The 22,503-nt window shown below is 33.4% G+C and overlaps 1 protein-coding gene across 11 annotated transcripts in view; it reads right to left on the bottom strand.

Annotated features, from left to right (window-relative positions):
- The window catches only part of LOC145249487 (phospholipid-transporting ATPase ID-like), a 516,252-nt gene that overhangs the window by 20,265 nt on the left and 473,484 nt on the right, over positions 1-22,503 (bottom strand). For all 11 annotated transcript variants that reach the window (XM_080111088.1, XM_080111082.1, XM_080111081.1 and 8 more), the window contains 4 exons: positions 20,824-20,921; positions 16,932-17,110; positions 3,465-3,742; positions 1,263-1,446 (listed from right to left, as the gene is read on the bottom strand). In XM_080111088.1, the coding sequence (XP_079967214.1) occupies positions 1,263-1,446; positions 3,465-3,742; positions 16,932-17,110; positions 20,824-20,921 (739 nt within the window). The remainder of the gene's footprint in view (positions 1-1,262; positions 1,447-3,464; positions 3,743-16,931; positions 17,111-20,823; positions 20,922-22,503) is intronic.

The raw sequence follows: 22,503 nt of genomic DNA, 5'->3' as shown, positions 1-22,503 counted from the left end.
CTGGATATTAAATATGTCAGTTAAAAGAATGGACAATGCGAGTTTACAAATAATGATTAAAAATAAACAATTAAAATTGGGAATTCTTTGTTTGCCAAAAGTGTGTTTGGACAGACATATGTAAAATTCGCATGAAAATTTAGTCACGTTGGTTAGCAGCACACTTCTGACATCATGAACAAAAAAGATCCTCAATATATTGAGATGAGGTTCGAAGTTAGGGAGATAATCACACAATCACAGACGAGAGTCGGACAGCGACTCCAGTGAAGCTGATGCCCTTAGAGGTGAAGAGTGGAAGAGAGACCATGTAGCTATACAAGTTTGAATTCCTGACATCATCAATCGGTCGGCTGAGGAATAAAGAAATCATCTAATATTTTGTAACTGTCTTCGTGTCGTCATTCCACCAACCTAAAGGTAAATGTGTTTTAATTATCATCATCTTAAATGAATTTTGTATAATCCCTTCCAAGTATTATGTGTCCTCCCCGCCATTATCAATAATGTATCTCCCCTCCTCTGTGTTAACAAGAACTGTTATAAATGTCTCTCCCTCATCATCACTCAGCTCCGTATTAATAATATGAATCATCACAGTCGTCGTTGTGATGTAAACAGATAAAAATGTCATTGTTCAGAGTCCCCCGACTATTCAACAAATAGTTGGCTCAATAAAAAGTCACATCTTTCCAGAGTTAATTTAAAATGAACAACAAATAAATTCATTGTTTGCTCTGGGATTTGACCTACTTTTTTTTACAGCAGATACACCTAGATATAGCACCTTCTTAGCCAACCTCGTGTTGGTGGTGGAAGCACCTTGAAAATTGGCATCCATTCAAGAGGAAGAATCGATTTTGTTTCTTTGCCACATACTTCTTCTCATGACGTAACTTCTGGTACACGTCAACCTAATTTTTAATTTACCCTCTGGTTTTTATTTATTACAGCAATTTATAACTAATACATCTATATGAACTGCATCTTTTTCTTCCAATACCATAGTGGAAGCCTTGAAAATAGATATCTGTTCACCTTCATGGCAGAATTGATCTTATTTTTCCGAATGTACTTCCTCCCATGTCGCGACTTCTTGTACACATAGCTCTAACCTTTAACTTTGAATGGAAAATCCCCTTGTCTAACTTAATCTAACTATCCAGGGAATTTCAGATTTTTGACTTGCGCCAATTCCAATATCGTCATATATCTCCAAGAATAAACAATTAAAAAGACAAAAAAAATATTTATATACTTACTCTTAATCATGCTGACGTCATTGGCGCCGTCACCTATTGCAAGCGTGACAGATTTTTTATTCTTCTTGACAAGATCCACCACCAAAGCTTTTTGCAAGGGCGTAACACGGCAGCAGATAACAGCCTTACAGAGGCATCCGAGATCTAAAAGTAAGTGTTCCATCTCTTTCTTGAGAGCATGAATCTGGATGAAAAGAAATTTGAAAAAGGAATTCTTTAAATGCTATAAAATGCTAACAAAAAATTAACAATCCTTTCTGCAATTCAACCATATTTGGTATAAAACAAGTCAAGCATGCAGGGAATGAGTCTGCAAAGAGAACTTCGGGATTGACCAAGATGTAGACGAATATGTCAAGGAAGGTGAATTACAACAGTGTGAATGTATTTATGAAGGCTGATAGCAATGCAGAAAAACCAGAATGGTGAAAAAAAATGTATGAATAAAAACAAATAATCAAAGACAAGATTTGGGTTATGAACTGCAAAATTTAGGATAGCCGCTTTTCCCAGCATTCGGCTTCACTTTTGCATTCTTTTTGAGAATCTTCTCTTCAAACAAATAACTGAAGTAGGAATTTTTTGGTTTCCTTAATTTTCCTGGGCAACACCAGGTGCTGCTAGTTTAAAATTCGATGTGTCTATTTAATCTGTGTTATTACTAATGAAAATGCTATTTCAAACTGAAGTGTGACAGATCAACGAACAAATGGATCAAGCTTCTTGAGAATCAAGGGCACATCTAAAAAGCCGAGTATGTATGGCCCTCCTTCACAAGTGAATTAGTCTGGAAAGAGAATTTCAAGAGTGACCAAGATATAGAAGAGGATTGCCATGACAAAAGAAGGAAAACTTGCCATGCACAGGTGGAATCCTTGGACCGAATGCTGTAATTAGGAATGTTGATCATCATGAAGCTGTATGTTGAGTGTTGACTGAAGTGAACCAAGTTATGTCTGTGATTGATGTGAATAATTGGATTTGAAATATTCTGAATACAAAAAATTACTTTCACCATGACTAATGTTTGTGCAAAATTTAAAAAAAAATCCAAGGCATGGTTATTGAGAAAAGTGCAGACAAACAAACAAAAGTCAATTACTAGGTCTAATCCCTCCTTTGTCAGTGGATCAATAAACTTCAGTTTATGCCTGACTTGTCCATCAAATTTCAACTATGAATGTCCAACAGTCTTTTTTTATCACAGTTCAATGATATATTCCAATCTGCATTGCAAGCACACGTAGATACAATTAATTTGGGTTGTGAAGGCCTTTTTTCAATTCCCGAATAACCTAGTGATTGTTTACATAAGCATTATCTTTGATAAAAATCTGGGGGAGGTGGGTTTAAGATCCGGTGAGTGTGAAGCCAATTCAGAACCATAGTAAAAGTTGTTTATGATTACTTAATAACAGCACATATTTGATTAGGGGTCAATATCTTTTGGGGTGTTTTTATAAATTACTCTGATCATATTAATATGATATATTAATCTTCCACATGGTGTATCCCCCATATGGGTTAGGATAAGATTTCTGAAACATGGCTAACAAAAGTCAGATTTACCTGCCTTTGTTTTCATGGTCTATTACGTCACTTCCCTCAACACATCGACTTAATTTGGAAATGGACATTTTTTTCCGGGTGCACTATACATGCGATGTGTAATCATGCTACAGATTATTTTGAGCTTGTTTTATATTTTGGCAGGATTTTTAGCTTCGTTGACCTTTTCTGTTTTATGTAGTTTGTGGTTGAAGGATTCAGGGGTCTATAGACATTTATTAATCTATTTATTATAAAACAATTATTTTTTGTTTGCCCAAACAAGGCATATGGTCATGTAATGGCCTACTATTGTAGAGGCCAGATTTTATTGGAGTAACTTCAATTTTAATATGTTGTACTTGTTGTGTGTTTTAGTTTCTCGTCTTTGTATCTTGGCTTTGCTTAGATGATGATTGGGAGAGAGACGGGGTGGGGGTGGGGTAGATAAGAAATAGATGTAGAGAAAGAGAGAGAGAGAGAGAGAGAAAAACCGGGAGATTATATATATATATATATATATATATATATATATAGAGAGAGAGAGAGAGAGAGAGAGAGTGAAAAAAAGAATAAGCGACAAAGAGAGAGAAGAAAAAATAAAAGCGAGAGAGAAAGAAAACCAGAAATAAAAACTCAAATCGTTTTACTTACTAAACTGTGGCCACTTATGACCAAAGCAAACTGAAACGAATGCTCTTTGTCAAAATTGGCTTTGCCCGTCTCTTCTTCCATTTCATCGGAAGCATTCCTGGCACCATTTGAAAAGCACACATCATTTGCATAATTACTTCCCACCATCTCTTTCAATTGCTGCAATCCCTTCCTCAGCTGATCCTCCACTTCTTCGTATTCCTCGCCATCAACAATAAAAATTTCTTCCATTTCATCCGTCAATAACTTGCACGAATAACCAATATTTATCGCAGTCTCTGGAATAATGATATCATCGTTAGTTAGTTTATTAGCTACCTTACTCGACTACCCGGCATCGTCAGGGATCATCATTTTGATAATTTACAAAAAAAAAAAAAAAGAAAAGAAATTCTGACTAAAATTATAATTTGAAAATCAAAGTTAAAATACTTATGCCTGAGTAAGGTTTGAACTCATAACCTTTGCCTTAAAGTATAGCAGGCCAACTGATGGAGCTACCAAATCAACTTTCTCTGTGAAATATTGGTTAAAACAACAGGCAGAATTCTTTTGTCTATTTTTTCTTTCCTCTTCTCGACCAAACATAATAAAAGAAAGGAGAGAAAGAAAGCAAAAACAACAAATTAACACTCCTTCATTTTTCGTGGTTGGTTGTTTGTTTTTGTTTTACGACATATCAACCATTTTCAGGTTATTTAATGCCGAATCCAGTGATTTTGAAGAACAATTTTTTAATAGAATATATATTTTTTTTCAAGTCGGTTTCTATTTAACCCATAGTTGGGACCCTAACAGGTACTACCACTCCGGGTCAGAGTGGACCTGGGAGCAATGGCAATTAAAGGGTGGCTCCACACTCCCCAAAGCCCACTGGCTGGGACCTCACCACTGGATATAGTTTCAGGTCATATCCAGGACCATTTTTCTTGGTGAAAAATAAGAAAACTATCCATTATTAAATTAGTATCTAGTGATTTAAATTGAAGAATTTTCGATTATGAGAGCAAGAACTCCTCCTCCTCCTCCTCCTTTTATTTATGACTAACTAGTGGGGAAATGAGAGAGGCACCTTACCTTGCCGGTCATAAAAAATGCTTAAATTTAATATACACACACACACCAATATTTTTTTACCAAAACTTTTAATATATTAAAATTCTGCTAATAAACTCAAAGTTATTGACTCAATTATTTAAGCTTCATGATTATCAGTTTTCATAATCGAACATGTGTATAGTATTTTTTCAAATATTAAAACAATGTGCTCGTCTGAACTCCAATCTATGGTCCCCCCTTGCCAAACATTTATGAGAAACACTCGCTTGGCTGTAAACACTATCAATAATTTCCACTACTGTCTGTGCCTAAACCTAAACGTAGATTCCATGAATAAAGCTTCTTCCTAAGAACTGCACACCTGTGGAACTGTCTTCCGTTTACCTGCTTTCCAGCTGACTACAATATGGCCGTCTTCAAGTCCAATGTAAACAAGTTCTTGATGAGGCGTTCCCCTTAATTAATCCAATTTACCACATTTAAACTTGTAACGATTACTATGATATTGTCCTTTTGACCACTGTACACTCTTTAACCCTTATCCTCGAGTGGCCTCTGGACCTTGATCAGTGGTGATTCTTTGTAAAAAAAAACAACAAAAAACAACATCATCTGGTGTATCTCGTTATGTGTTACAATTGTTTTGTAACCATTTGGACAAATTTAAGCATTGTATTATTTTAAAATATTCCAAAAATAGCTACTCTTCAGACACTAAAATATATTTGTCACACACACACACACACATTTTATAATCCCTATTTTAAGGGAACAAGCATTTTAGACTCACCTCATTCATCCTCATTATATATATAAGAAAAATGTGGGGAGGGGGAAAGCTGTTGTATAACCACATATTTCAAAAACACAAAATATGAAATATGTGGTCATAGAACAGTTTTCCCCCTCCCCACATTTCTTCTTAAAGACAATGTTTAAACCTGAAACAATTGCTGAAAAATTAGAATACCGTGCTTAGAGGAAATGTTGCAGAACATTTTTAGGCTCATTTCTTTACAGTATGAAAAGTCTATCAAGCAGAACGAGTTGGGTTTAGCGTTCATTTTGAAAACATTCTAAAATTTCTTCAAGTAGTTTTTATCGTTATTAAAAGTCTTTTTTTATGTTTCTTATTAATTTTAGTGTCAGTTTGTTCAAACGTGTATTCATACTCTTCTATCGATCTTGTTGACCAGTAAAAATCAGTAAATTGAACACTTCAAATGGTGTAGACATTATTTTGGGACACTGTGTGTGTTTGGGTGTATACATACACATTATATATATATATATTTGTAGTCATAGACATACAGTCCTGTTTCATTGTATCACAACTCATCAGTGCCGCTAGATTAGCATCTCTCCCAAGCTAAGGATTGAACCTAGAACTGCCGTGTTGACAGTCGGCAGTTCTCTCACTCGACCATAGAATCGACGCCCGTAAATAACTCGTCGGAATGTCTATTTAAATCGACACAATCGCCACCACTTTTATAGTGCTCAAATCGCCTGTTCGTAAACAAACAAACAATGAGCTTCGCATTTTCACCCAATTAATATATATGTATATATATATATATATATATATATATATATATAAAGAAGACTTAAATAAAAAAAACAAAATACAAAAATAAAAATAAAGAACGCAGTTTAAATTCCCGAAAAAAAAAAAAAATAAATAAAAATAACTTATCGCAGACTTAGCACTTGCATAAGCTGACTTCTAAAATGTCTACAATTACAAAAGGGAATTCAATTATATAAGGATGATAAAAAGAAAAAACCTTAAAAATTGTTAATTAGAAAACTGGGAGCATCAGCTGCCTAGCACGTAGTTGTCTTGGGGGATTTAAAAAGATAACAGCTGCAAAATACATGGCTCTACATTGGAAAATACCAATTCCCCAATAACAAAATGTACATACAATACAATTACTATTTATACTAATATCTAAAAAATGAAATATTAATGATATATATAAGTAAATTTAATAATAAGACTATAAGATCTATTCTGCAACATGTTAATTAGCATATACATTTTATGAGAATAAAAATGCATAAAAGCTTGAGTACCTTTGGTACCAGACAGGCAAATAGATAAGAGAAAGGAAACCTAGCCATACAGATCGAAAACCCAATAATTTTTACTGGTCAACAAGATCGATAGAAGAGTAAGCAGTACACGTTTGAACAAAATGACATACGTATACACGCGCACATACAAGAAGAAAAATATTGACAATATAAAAGTATATACTGGTGTATATAGATTTAATTAGTGGCACGGCAAAGGATGAGAGCGTTTACCATAATCCTATACCATGTAACTAATATCAAATGTGTTAAAACTCATTCTGGCTTCATTACAATCCCATCATTATACTAATAATTCCTCAGCCATTCCCCCCACTCCCTCTAGTTTATACCCTCTAGGCAAGATATCCTAATATTTCACTTTTAATATACCTATCGCTAGACGTCACATTCCTAATTTGTTACCTAGCACCCTCTCCCCTCTTCTGATGAGAAGCATTAGGCTTAGAAATGCCTATGCATAAGGAGCTTTTATAAACCCCACTCCCATTGATGTATTTTCCTTATTGAATTGATAATTAAATCTATATTTTTGTATTGTTGATTTAAAAAAAATTTTTTTTTTTACTCACTTTCACCTCTAACAAGGTATATCGCCACTTGGACATAAGGGGCTACTATTTGGGACCATGCTCAGGAAAGATTAACAAGATTGATAATTAAATGTATATGCACCAATACTTTTGCATTGTCGATATTTTTCCTCTCTTGCGTCTAAGTTCCACCTTGCATATTTATTATTTTGATAAGTCTCCATCTAAAGAATTTTCAATACTTCTTTTATCTCCTCATATGTATTATTTGAATTCACCACACTTCTTTTTGGTTGATGTAACCTCCGACCTTCTTCAGGTGTATCTTGTCGAACTCGGGGAATTTGAACAGAATTTCGAGTGAAACCCTTTATCTACTTCACGGGGGTAGCATGCTCTTGTTCCATCAGCCATGACTGGATAGAGGTCCTAAGTAATTCGCAATTGTATTTTTCGGTCGCCCACACTGAGAATTGAACCTTCAACCTTCAGGAGAATATCACTTTTACAATTGATTTTTCCAAGTACTCTAACCACTGCGCCACGGGTTCTTGCATGCGATGATACGAACAACCAATCCTCATCTCCAAAATTCAGAAACGTCCCTCACACACATATTATATATATCTATATAATTATAAAACTCAAATGACCTTGTAACGATGTATGTAACCCACTTTCTGGTTTACAACATCCGGTTGCGCATGCGCGCATGACCTGCACACTGAAGTATTAACGTTATTATTTCGAAATTATTATTTAACATGAGAAGAGTGGGGTTTAAAACAACTTAAACGTAATACAGAAATGAACGATGTAAAAAAAAAAAAAAAAGCAGATATATCAAAATTTGAATTTAACTATAAGTATCATGGTATCTGTTCAGTGCACATTTACCTATAAGTATGGCCAACCACTTATAATTCAGTAACTGTAAATTGTTTTTTTCAAAAATAATCAATTATAATAAACAGAACGACTCATAGAAATCTATCTATATTATTTTTTATTTTAATATACTTTCATAGAAATGTTTCTGTTATGTAAAAAAAAACTATTTTCTTTACGTCACAAGTGTCACGCTCATACATGAATTCCATAGCTAATATAACATACTGACCCAACGGGTCATGGGCAGTCTAGTATATATATATATATATATATATATATATATATATATATATACACACACCATACACTAAAAGTCATTTTTTGTGTGTGTCCTACCTTAGGTTCCGAAATAGCTGAGCCTATTTTTCGCAAATTTCACACAAAGATAATTTATGTCAGGCAGTGTTCTTAGATATGTTTTATATGGAAATTCGTCCAATAAGTATCGAAAATCAAAAAAATCCTTTTTTTTCTTTCTTTTAAAAAAGAAATTTTACAAGAGAATATTTTAGTTTGCACTGGCAAGGGAGATAAAATCTCAACAAATAATTTCTTCTAAGAAAAAAAAAACAGATTTGTTACATCTGGAAACATACCTCAGCAGTAGAGTATTCAACTACAGATCAAATGATCCGGTATTCAAGACCAGGTGTACCTCATCATTTTATTTTAAAAAAAATTTATTAATGAGTTCAATTTACGATAAAAGGAAAAGTACAATGTAAAATCATCGCAAATCATTTCTTTGTTTGTAAATTTTAAAGCTAAACATTAATCAGAAATGAGTTTCCAGGGCATTCATCGCCAAGCCCAAATATCAGCTGACATGTAAACAAACACAGACAGAATTTTATGAACACCATTATCATTATTTTTTTTTATATTTTTTTTTCGAATTAGTCCAATGGATAAATTATTTCTCATAATATATAATAATATTCAATAGAGGATTGATTCTATAATAATACTGCATAATATGTTTAAGCATATTGTATGACTGAGCATAGGTGAGCATTTAGCTAGTATATATATATAACATATTTAAAAATACAAAATTCACATCCAATCTCAGAATACAGAAGGAAAAATTTCTGGGATGAAATCTTTGCAATGATAAAAAAATTTTGTTAGGATGGAGTGCGGCAGATATGCAGTTGAAGCTGTCTACAGTAAGAGTATCTGTCTTTAATAAGACAAAGGTGTAACTAATAAGATTATGAGCAAGATAGGAGTACTACTAATAGTAGTAGTAGCAGTCACTGTGAAAAGAGTTCAACATCAAGTGTAATCAAAAAGGGAAGAGGAAGTGAGGATGCTTAAGTGTTCTTAGAAGAGTGATGGTGATGTGAGGGCGGATGGTTACGCCAAGCGAGGAGTTTGAAGTGAGACGTCATGAAATACAGAAACGCACTGTGACCTCGGAATTCTACTTGTTTGATTCTAGGATTTTATAATTTTTTATCATTCTTGTTTGTTGTCCAAAGATTCTTAGGGTTTAAAGGGTTTGTTTTATTTTACAGCATATCGACCCTTTTCAGGTGCTTTAATGCTGAATCCGGTCACTTTGGTGAAAAAATGTTATGTCTCAATTCCTTAATCTCTTCAAATATTTATTCCTGATGTTTGGTTTGGTAGTTTTGTAGAAGAAAATTATTTTTCTTTTTGGCTTTACAGAACATGATTGTGTTTTGAAAAGGGAAAGGGAGAAAATTATTGATGCTTAATGCATTTTAGCTCAGGAAGCCAGTATCTTCAGACAGTCTATTCTGGTAGCAGCAGGTAGGACTTAAGGTATATACCCCATAAGCATATATATTAGGTTGGTGCAAAAGTAATGTCGTTTTTATCAGATATACACACCAAAACGACATTATTTTTGCACCAACCAAATATGTTTGCAAACTACATTTGCCAAGGTACTTGTATGAGAAAATTTCATTTTTATCAAACATTGTGAGGTCAGTTATTGTGCCCAACATCAAAAGGAAATACAATATTTTACTTTATCTGAGTTATAATTTTATAAATAATATTTTACTGTATCTGAGTTATAATTTTATAAATAATATTTTACTTTATCTGAGTTATAATTTTATAAATAATAGGGGTTCAGACTTGGAGCAGGAGTGTACAAGGATTCTTTTGCCTGTGCTTTGACTATAAATTAACAGCAATTTCTTTCAATTAATGTCACTTTACTTAAACTTCTCTCACCTAATCAATGCAGAATACATCCTTGGGCTTCACCTAAAAAAATTGATTAAAAAAAAATGTAAAAAAAAAAAATGTAAAAAGAAAAAAAAAAAAAGAATTATGACGTCACAAGTTGCTTCTCAACCATTTCTGGGCAATACCGAATCTTTCTGCTAGTATCTTATATAAAAAGAGATTTTATACACATTTTTTTTTAAAGTAATAAATAAATTACAGAATTTGTTTTATTTCAAAATATTAGATATTAACTACATTTATAAATAGACAATTTTGCATTAATAGTAAATAAATTTCCAACAAATGAAGCAGATACCATGATGGGAAATCTGCTGAGAAACCTTGAGATCTTCAATTTAAGCTTCTACCAACTGACCTATTTCAACTTTCTTATAAATAGAGCTTAAAGCATTACCTTACAACAAAATAATTATAACTTTGGCATGACGTCATAGATTTATGATTTACTTAATGTTGCAAAACAGGAATCCAGACAATAAATCAGTAAATCGCTAAAGATTATCAATACCATTGAAAATTATTTTAAAAGTGCAAAAGAATTAATTTTGCTTTAATTTTGCTTATTGATATTGAAAAAAATATTTGGGAATAATTTTAATAAGAAAATTGGAAGCCATTACAAAGAAAATGACTACACCTATAAAAAAAAGTTCTCCTTAAGTTTAACTACTAGAGAAAAATTATCATATTTAGCTTTACCCAACACACATTGCAAAAATAAGAATTCAAAGTAAATTTTAATAAAATGATCAGAAATACAAATAGTATATCAATTTACAATTATTCCAACCCTTGAAAAAAAAAAAAAAAAAAAAAAGAATAAATAAATAAATAAAAAATAAAAGATAGTGCAAAAAATATTTATAACAAACCAAATAGAATAACCATGCAAAAATTTTTCAAAAATAAAAGATAATGAAAAAACAAAAACAAAAAAAAAAACAACTATAACAATAAACAAACGAAAAGAAGAAAAAATGAATTGAGATCTCCAAAATAATTAATGGAATTTCAAAATATTTTAAATCAAATTTATTTGAATAAGAGAAAAATACTAAAGTGCCATCAGTATGTAAAGAGACAGAAGATATTTGCATCTATGTATATATATCTATATATAATGTGAATGTCTAGCAAGATCACTTTAACCCTGGATATGATCGTTAATGTCATAACCTCCTTTGTTTTAAAAAAGTATAAATACAAAGAATGTTGTTTCTAAGACGAAAGTAACAGTCATACATCTTTTATGAATACTTTTGCACCAAATTTTCATAAATTTCAGCAGCTGACTTAAATCGTCGAAATAGGCTGAACACTGATCAAGTTGATCAGCCAATTAAAAAATAAGCGATAACGAACGCGTTTAGCCAATAAAAAGTGAAGCAGACGACTTTTAATAAATTGGAAGAAAAAAAAAACTGTTTATAATCTAATTTAATCAGTCCAACCCCCAAAAATTTAGTTTATAATTACACACAAATTTAATCATTTTAATTAATCCTAACCCTAACAATAATGTTAAGTTTTCCTAAAGCGTCTTACAACTTTTTTGAAAAAATAAAAATTCAAAAGCTTTTCTAACAATAAACATGAACAACTCACACAAAAAATTCAAATGTTTTCCTTAAAATTCTTTAAAAAGAAAAAAAATATGTTATTTATTTAAAACAAAAAATATAAAAAATATTTATTCATTAAACTTATGGTAAGTTGTTATGCAGTGGAAGTACTAGTAGGTTAAGAAAGGATAACTAATTTGATATAAGAAGTGCCTTCAATAAGTTTCCAGACTTTTTTGTACAGCCATTTAATATTGTTGTAAACTCTTGAAAATTCAATATGTTATTGCTATACATCTTATAAGATGACTGACCAAGTTTTATGATTTTGGGTACAAATGAACACCTACAGTAGAAATTGGAATCCACCCTACTAAAGCCTGATTGTCACATCTGGTGAATTTCAAAAACGCAATCTGGATGTGAGGACACTTTAGAAGAATGATATGCAATAAAATTGTTTTAAATTTGGAAAAAATGCGACAGTAATGTATGGAATGCTTCAGCATGCTTTTAGACTGTCTTGCATGAATAAAACATCAATTTTTGAGTGGCATAAGAGATTCAAGGAAGGCAGGGAGTCTGAAGAATGATGAGAGGTGTGGGAGGAGTAAGGAAGTAAGAACACCAGAGTTGATTGGCCAAATAAAGAATTTCATGGATAATGACCGTTATCATAAGTGCACAGTTTGATGTCAGTGTGGGAACTGCACACACAATTATTTGCGAGGAACTGAAAATGCGAAAGATTTGCACAAAGTTTATCCCAAGGATGCTCAGAGAAGATCAAATAGAAAGATGTCATGACAGCAAAGAGACAGTTGAGTTAATCAATTCGGATCTCAAAGTTTTTAATGCTCTGGTGACCTATGTTGAAAGCTGGATCTACTGTTATGATCCAGAGACCAAGAGGCAGAGTTCCCCACTTTTTTTTCATTGTAATTAATATCCGATGTTATTTTTGTTTCTTTTTAAATTTAATTGGCACTGTGCATATTCTGGCAGTTTACATCAGCTGCCGTTCGAGCCCCAGCCAACATTTATGAAAATCCAGAGCGCAAGTACCTGTTTATGAGTATCCGTAAAAACTGTGACTTCATGTTGGAGTGATACATTCTCTAGAAGGCAAATTTAAATTCCCATTGAGCAGGAGCTGCTAAAAACAGCCTATCCTGCCTTGACAGAGTACAAAATAGACTTCGTGGCTTAGTGGGGGATGCCCTTTTCTCTACCCTGCAACCTCTCTCCCACAGAAGAGACGTTGCGAGCCTATCCTTGTTTTATCGTTATTTCCATGGCAGGTGCTCGTCTGAACTCCAATCTCTGGTCCCGCCTCGCCAATCTTTCATGAAAAATACCCGTCTAGCTGAATCCACTGTGAAAAATTTCCCCCGCTCTTTATCTGTGCCTAAATCAAAGCGTGGATTCCATGAACAAAGCTTCTTTCTTAGAACTGCATGCCTGTGAAACTCTGTTCCGTCTGCCTGCTTCCCACCTGACTACAACTTGGATGTGTTCAAGTCCAATGTTAACAAATTCCTAATGAACCGCCCCCTTAAGTAAACACTTCATCAAATCTCCACACTAATGTACTGTACTTGCAATAACCCTTATCCCTGAGTGGCTTCCGGGCCTTGATAAGTGGTGACCACCATGTAAAAAAAAAAAAAAAAAGGAAAAAAAAGATATGTTTTGAAGATGAGGATTTTTGACTTGCATACCATATTCCAGAATTGGCCATACTAGAATTGTGTATAAGAAATGGAAAGTATTTACTGCTACATAGAGAAAGGATCTATGGAGAAGGTAGCAAATCTGTCTTTGTTAGCCATCTTAATACGATGACATATTGTGCACAAACGTACCAAAATGCATTAATGACAATACTGAGTGGGTGAGGTGGAAAAACGATAATCATGGGGGAGGGGAACAGGCAGGAAGACGATAGGAAGAAGATTGCATTTTGTTTCAGCTTTAAGATTAGGACAAGACTTTATCGAGATTATCCTGAACTTTATCATTGTTGCATCTTGGTCAATTCGGATGATCTCTCAGATTAACTAATCAAAATAGTTTGGATGATTTGGACAAGGCATGAAGCCATTTGATATAAGAAGCTAAATAAAAAAATATTTCAAAGTCAAGAATCAAACTCAGAAAACAGCAATTCTTCCTCCTTTGTCAGAAACATAGCTCATGGAATGTGAAGACTAAAGGACAAAATACCGGAAATAAAACTGTTCTCATCTTGATTGTTATTTTTGTGACATTTCAGTCGATGTAACCTTTGACCTTCTTTAGGTGCATCTTGTCGAACTCGAGGAATCTTTCTATCAAACTCAAGAATTTGCACAAAATTCCAAACAAAACCCTTTATCTAATCCACAGAGGAGCATGCTCTTGCTTCATCAGCCATGACTGGGTAGAAGTCTTAAAAAATTTGCAATTATATTCTTAGTATCACATGCATTGACTATTGAACCTTCAACCTCCAGAAAAGTGTCACCTACAATTGAGTTTTATCTATTACTTTGTTTGTTACGGTACAGGTCCTTGTGGACAACTTTAGAATGAATTTTAGGAGCCTTAAACCTATTTTTAATTTTAGACGTATAATCTTAAACTACTTATAAATCTGTACTTATTACTACATATTACTGTTTAAACATAACCAAAACAGATACTACTCTTGTTAGATATTGACCAGGCAACGCGAAAGGTGTGCTGGTTGACGATTATTTTGATTATTTAAGCCAAAAAGTTTTGTCAACTAAAATGTTTTAGAATAATTAAAATATTTAGAATAAATATTTATTTACATTAATTTAGGAATCTTAACTTTAAATTAAAAATTAAAAATTTTTTTTTTTTTTATTACATTTTCACTCCAAACAAGGTACATTGCCACTTTGATGTAGGGAGCTACTATCAGGGACATATTCTACAGGGGCACTATGTAGGGAGTTGGGCAGCAAGATGTCTGTTCACATTACACTTGAAATTCTGAATGTCAGTACAGTTGGGGAGTTGACAACTTAGAAATAATGACATGTAAAAAGATCAGGTGATTATCTTAGTAACGTATACTAATGGCGTCATTTAGAAGAGGAGATGGTCTTTTGGAGATATGTGGAAATTAGGTTAGTTGAAGTTGAGATTGGGATAGGGACGGTCTTCAGATCATAATGGCTGCGAGTAGAGGGCTTCAGAAATAGCGATCGCCAGAATCAGTTGCAACTTTCCAAAGGGGTAACAACACTCTGGTTGGTTGGTTGGTTGTTTTTGTTTTACGGCATATCAACCTTTTTCAGATTATTTAATGCCGAATCTAGTTATTTTGAGGAACGATTTTTAATGGAGTATATATTTTTTTAAGTCAGATTCTATTTAACCCATAGTTGGGACCTTAACAGGTACTACCACTCCGGGTCAGACTGGACCTGGGAGCAATGGCAATTAAAGGGTGGCTCCACAGTCCCCAAAGCCTGCAAGATGGGGCCTCACCATCGGATATAGTTTTAGGTCATATCCAGGACCACAACACCCTGGAATAAAAAGTTGCCAAAAATATATATTCCGACACCCAAAAATATCCGATTTTTCCAATCCCCGATTCCGATTAATCACCCAATTTTTTTTTTTTACAAGGTGGTCACCACTTATCAAGGTCCGGAAGCCACTCAGGGATAAGGGTAATTGTAAGTATAGTACGTTAGTGTGGATATTTAAAGTGTCTACTTAAGGGGGCAGTTCATTAGGAATTTGTTTACGTTGGACTTGAAGACATCCAAGTTGTAGTCAGGAGGGAAGCAGGCAGAGGGAACAGAGTTCCACAGGCGTGCAGTTCTAAGAAAGAAGCTTTGCTCATGAAATCTACGTTTTTATTTGGGCATAGATAAAGAGTCAAATGTTAAACCCCAAATGAGTTTTATTTGTCTCTTGTGTTTCAAAGGTATTTATATTCTGCCCATCATGAACTGTATTGAAATGTACATGCACAAATGAGTGTTATTTGTCTCTTGTGTTTCAAAGGTATTTGTTTATTCTGCCCATCATGAACTGTATTGAAATGTACATGCACACACACACACAAGACGATCACAACGCCAGACGATCACAGATGACCACACATACACAAGTCATATAGATGACTGTGACACATATATATGCTCTCATACAATCTAACAGACAACACACTAACTAGATAACACATTGCATATATCAGAACGTTAAAAAGATATCTGTTAAATAGACGTTGTTCATATACACTCACCCTGCTACACAATACTCTTCGTTACTAATTCGTTCTCTTGCCCAGCCTGGTCATCAAAGCATTCCTCCCTCCCTCTTCGAATCGGAATAGTCTAAGCCAGTGGTCTCCAACCGGAGTCGCAATCAATTTTTATGTAGCAGCTTTGGAATTTTTTATAAATAAATTTGAAATTAATCAGGAATTTACGGAATGCATAGTTTCTTCATGAATATATATAATCTATAATTCAATAATTGCAATATGTGGCAGATCGTTGTAGAAAAAAAAAAAATCTATAATTATAATCATGAATATATAATATATAATTATAATATATAATCTATAATTATAATATATAATCTATAATTATAATTATGAATATATAATATTATAATTATATATTATAATTATAATCTATAATTCAATAATTGCAATATGTGGCAGATAGTTGTAGAAAAAAAAAATCTATAATTATAATCATGAATATATAATATTATAATATATAATCTATAATTATAATATATTATCTATAATTATAATATATAATCTATAATTATAATCATGAATATATAATATTATAATTATATATTATAATTATAATATATAATCTATAATTCAATAATTGCAATATGTGGCAGATAGTTGTACAAAAAAAAAAAAAAAGAATGAATATATAAGGTATTCTAAGAATTCGGGCTGCTTCCTCATCACTTGTTCTAAAATGGGGCGTGATATTTGAAAGGTTGGGAATCACTGGTCTATGCATTGTGCAAAGTAAGACCCACTCTTTCCGTTAGGTAATTTAAACTAAATTTTTTATTTTTTATTTTAATCTTACCTTGCTTATCACCTGTTAGCACCCAAATTTTTATTCCCGACAAGGCAAGGTTCGCAATTGTTTCTGGCACTCCATCTTGGAGTTTGTCTTCTATTGCAGTGGCCCCGAGTAAGTTTAAATTCTTTTCAATTTCCTCAAACAGTTCGTTCATTTTTTCATCACGGTTTTCCAAGGAAGTGCTAAAAAAAAAAAAAAAAAAAAAAAAAAAAATGTTTCCAATTATGAATGAGAAAGAAACAGATAAATTGGGAGAAAAGAAAAAAGATTTGTCAGTTCAATGATAGAGATTTCAATTAAAGTTGTTATCCAAGCTGACATCTTGGCATGGCAAAATTGATGGTAGTTTTAATTCTTGTTGATGAAATGATACTGCCAATACTTTGCTGCTTTGTTTTTATACTAAAATTAGATAAAAGGAAAAGGTTGTCATCTGCTAGAAAATGAAACATTGTTTAACGTCTTAGATGATGTGGTTGTTCAATGATCCTTAGCAGTTTCTTGGTTCTAAACTTGGATGAAAATTTGTCATTTGCTTGTTGTGTGTCAATAAAACAGTTAACACGGTACTAGCTTGAACCAACCTCCTTGTGTTCAAGTTACATGCAGAGAGATCGAAAGGTTAAGACAGACAGGCTTCAAGCTAATTGACTCCCATTGATATGTTGCACCTGCATGCTAGCAGGGATCACGAGGCAGGTCAGTGCATTTTGAATGTGAACCAGTTAATGGGGTTTTACCACCCCCACACATACACCTTAAAATAAATAGACGACGCACATACATTTCTAGTCACTTAGAGAGGGTATTGCAGCCAGGCAGAGAGTTCTTCAGTTAGACTTGAACCAGCCAGTCAGAACAAGAGAATCTTGATACAAGATGAGAAAACGAAAAAAGAAGAAAGAGATTGGAATCGATTCAGTGATGTAGGGAACGAGAGAAATCCGAAATAAAGACTTTCTCCAAACAATAATGTCAAAGTTGTGTTTTTGGTAGCATACACGAGTTGTCATGAAGAGGCACCAATCAAGGAAAGGAGATCTTATATGTGACACACACACACCCATAACTGTAGGCACACACGTGCACACACAAAGACAGATGATCACGGCCATGTCATAATTATATATACACGAGAATATATACACCATCCCTCCCACCCAGGTATATAACATGCCGAGTTGGCAATGATTAAGGTATTTTCTGAAAGCTTCTCTCGGGATGCCAAAGGTTCCTTCGGCAAGCTGTGGTTCTTTTTCTTGGGTTTATTTAAGTTCCCCCATTAAGTATCGATCAGCTTGCTCTGAAGACAATGGTTTTCTGATTGGCTGAGGTGGCAATAATGCTTCCTATTTTGCAGCTTTGTGACTCCAAAGACCAATTTCAAGTAGTTTGTGATACTTATTATGAATTTTAAAACAAAAATACAAGAATCGGCCTCTAGCATACAAAAAAAAAATAAAATCGAAATAAAAAAAAAAACACGACCACTAAAAAAAAAATGATGTTTATAATGTTTAAACAAAATAAAATATTTGTCATATTGTTGGGGTGGCACCCTTACAAATTCTGACGATGACCTATTCACAATGTCATTTCTGGTAAGCAGGTTCTGCTTTCAAGTCAGTCTGGGCCCAAGACTCAGAGGGAGAGAGTTGTAACATTACTTGACCGGAATTCCCAAAAATCATAGTGTGTATTTCTGTTAATATATTATTCATTTCACTGTTTCCGAGTCTTCTCTTTGAACATTTACACCCCAACACACATAATTGTACCATTATGCATATATATTTTGGAGAGACCATACATGCATACATACATACATACATACATACATACATTATATATATATATGCATGCAGGGTGAGTCAAAAGTAGGTGGACAGATTAGGATAATAGTTATAATAAAGAATTGCATTAATATAACGGATATATAAACCTATTCAAAATGATGTCCACCTACTTTTGGCTCACCCTGTGTATATATATATATATATATATATATATTAGTAATAAATAAACCGGAAAAAACTTTTTCAATAATAAGACAAACCTATCACCTGTCACATCTCATCTTCGTTGATGATATAGTACTGATGGCACTCTCATTAGGAACTAAATCACATTCTAAACGGCATCCACTCTAATAGCAAACCGGTTAGCCTCAACACGCATCTTGAGAAGACCAAGGTGATGTTAAACCAGCACGTTGCCAAGTCGCCAATAATTGTTGATGGAAAGACCATTGAGGAAGTTGAAAGCTACATCTACTTGGGAAAGAAAATTACGAAAGATGGAGATGATCTCCCTGAGATAAAGAGAAGGATAGCATTGGGATGGGAAGCTTTTAAGAAAGTAGAGAATATCATGAGAAGCCGAAAAGCAAATATGTCAAAGGAAAGATCTTTAATGAATACGTCCTAGCTGTAATGATATACGGTAGTGAAACATGGGCCCTGACAATTTGCCAAAGTGAAATCTTGGCCGTAGCACAAAGGAAGATGGGGAGGATAATGTTAGGCATCACTCTACAAGACAGAAAGACAAACATCTGGATCTGCCATCAAATAAGAATTATTGACAGCAATACTGCCATCAAAACACAGATGGGCAGGGCACGTAGCTAGACAACATGACAGCAGATGGTCCATGAGGACAATGGCGGAGACACCTCATGAACATAAGAGGCTAAAAGGAAGAGCAAGAACAAGATGGAGGGACGGCCTGATACAACACATGGGTCCCGCATGGCAGCAGATAGCTCAGGACAGAGTTAGATGGCTAAAGTCCAGGAAGGGGTTCCTCATTGAGTGATAAAACCCTTATTGATTGATTGATCAGGATAGAAAAGGTTCTACCAGATTAAGAGGAGCAAATACTAGAACAAATTAAAAAGATAAGTAAAGTTATACAGGAACTTTATTATATTATCAGGTCAATAAGGAATAAAGAAAAGGAAAAGAGAAACAAACCTCTTCAGGCCATGACATTTATTAGCTGAATGCTTCTCATCAGAATAGAGGAAAAAGCCAGCATTATACAAATATAAGAGTAAAAAGACAACACCGACTTTAAAGACATTTATATTAGAAATGAAAAAAACATTGGGAGTGGGGGTATATGAATGAGAAAGAAGAACATGAAAAGAGTTTACAAAGAAGAAGGAAATAATGAAGAACTAGAAAAATATATAATAAATGAGGAAGTATATGTAAGGAAACAAAAAGGGAAGAGAAAGAAAAAAAAAAACAAAGGCGAAAAATGAAAAAGTGAAGAAAATTTTTAAAAAATGAATGGTTTATTCATTGTTTTATTAAATAAAAAAAACATAAAAAATAGTAAAAAAATTAAATTAAAAAATTATAAACATCAAATGTTAAAAATTATAAATATAAAAAAAATTAAATTTTAAAAATTAGAAAAAATAGTAAAAAAATTAAATTAAAAAATTATAAACATCAAATGTTAAAAATTATAAATATAAAAAAAAATTAAATTTTAAAAATTAGAAAAAATAGTACAAAAATTAAATTAAAAAATTAGAAAAAAAATGAACCCCCCCTCCCCCCCAGATATTTAAAAACAATTAGAATCAGTAATTTTATGAGAATCAGGAATTTAGAACAGCATTAGAATTGCATCGGAATAGAGAAAATATTGGAATCGTCCTATCACTAATTTAAAGGCATCAATTTGGACAAAAACTTCACATGCCTACCAAATTTTATAGAAATCTGAGTAGTATTTTTTTTCTCGGCTCTTTTCACACACCAACCAACAAATTCGGTAAGACCATTACCTTTCTGTTTGTGGAGGAAAAAAAAAGTTATGAAAGATAAATAAATAAAAAAAGAACCACAATAAAAAACCAATAAAAAGAAATTATATTTACGAAGCTTCGTGATGTCTTTTCTTCCATTCTTGGTAATATTCTGGATCAATTTCTTTCGAAGCAAGGCATAAAGTGCGCAGACCTTCCTGAGCAAATTCCTACGAAATAGAGAAAAAAAAATATTTTAATATTTTTTTAAATAGCAAAACAATCATTTTATTTAATTAACTCTTTATACTCAAGTGGCTTTTGGCCTTGATAATCTGGTGATTTGGCAAGATCCGGTATGTTAACATGATTATCTATATATATAAAAGGCAAATGCACGCACATATTTTTTGTATATCTCGAAAAGGCTTTTTTCACCGACAGTCCAGGGGGGGGGGGTACTATCGCTTAGAAGTGTTTATATAGCCCCTAGATCATAATATGTACGATCTGCGAACACGTGTTCCATCTAGATTTTATTATGTCGATTTTCACAAAATTATTGCTATTTCAGCCAGTCTTGTGTTCGTTCAGCTTTTTTGTATAAAACCGAAACTAATTCAAAGCTAAGAATCGCATTGGGGAACGTCCAGAAGCAATCAGCTTTGATCAATGTGGAGCCAAACTCCTTATATCAGACAATTGTTATTCAATCTGGACAGTAGGGAGCTGGTTTCCCCCCACCCAACATCTTAGGGAAACAACCAGTCAAAGTTGGGTAAACAAACCCAAAAGCTGCCCTGCAGCAAAAGTTAAGTCCGTTACTTCTATTTGACCTCATTAATGAGGTCAAATAGAAGTAGTGGACTTAACTTTTATTGCGGCCATGTTTCAATTCTGTTTTTAATACTTAAATAAATAAATTCAAATGCGTTTCAGTTGCTTTTTGTTGGCTGAGCAGATAACGTGTCAGGTTTTTTGCACACTTCCTTTTCCACCTTCACCTCAAGGCTTCGGGTTCGATCCTAATTACTTACCAAAACTGTTTTTTTTTAGCCCCCTCCCCCCGAACACAAACACCTGGGCAACGATTTTTTTTAAAGAAGTTTTAACGTTGTTTTTTTTTTTTATATTTAAACAGGGTTTTTACTTCGCTTATTCTTTTATTTTGACCCCCCCCCCGGCCAACACGCACACCTCTAAACACCCGGGCAATGCCGAGTACCCCCCACTAGTCTATATATATAAAAGTGAAAATGTGTGTATGTATGTTCGCTTTTTGTGTATGTCCAAGAAAGGCTTTTTTCCGAGAAGCGGTCGGTTGGCTCACAACTTAAAACTTTTTATATCAATAAAATCATAATATCTACGAGTTAGCAACAGAGAGATCGCCTGTCTATTTAATTTGCTCGAATTTGAAAAGATAAATATTCAACATTTTTCACTCGCCACACGTGGATTAGGCTTTTTCATATGATAAAAGCGACATTAATTCTGGCGGTATTTTTCTGGCCACGATCGCCGGAAATGTCTGAAAGCAATCAGCTTTGATCAATGTGGAAATATTTTCCTTATATCAGACAATTACTATTCAATTTGAACAATCTCCTTTTTATGTGGAGCTGGTTTCCCCCCCCCTCAACATCTTGGGAAAATAAAAATTAAAAAAGTGTTCCAGCAGTAAATAAAATACTACCCTGCAGTCAAAGTTGACCTCATTAAGTCATTAAAACCTGCCAATTCTAAATACTTAAATAAATTCAAACATATTTTGCGATGGTTAACGTCGCATGTTTTTTTTCACACTTTAAT

This window comes from Euprymna scolopes, chromosome 28 (genome assembly GCF_053919585.1).
Source record: "Euprymna scolopes isolate OS-2025 chromosome 28, ASM5391958v1, whole genome shotgun sequence".
NCBI lineage: Eukaryota > Metazoa > Mollusca > Cephalopoda > Sepiida > Sepiolidae > Euprymna > Euprymna scolopes.
Note: the sequence above shows the minus strand (reverse complement) of the source record. Positions and strands in the feature narration are given on the sequence as shown.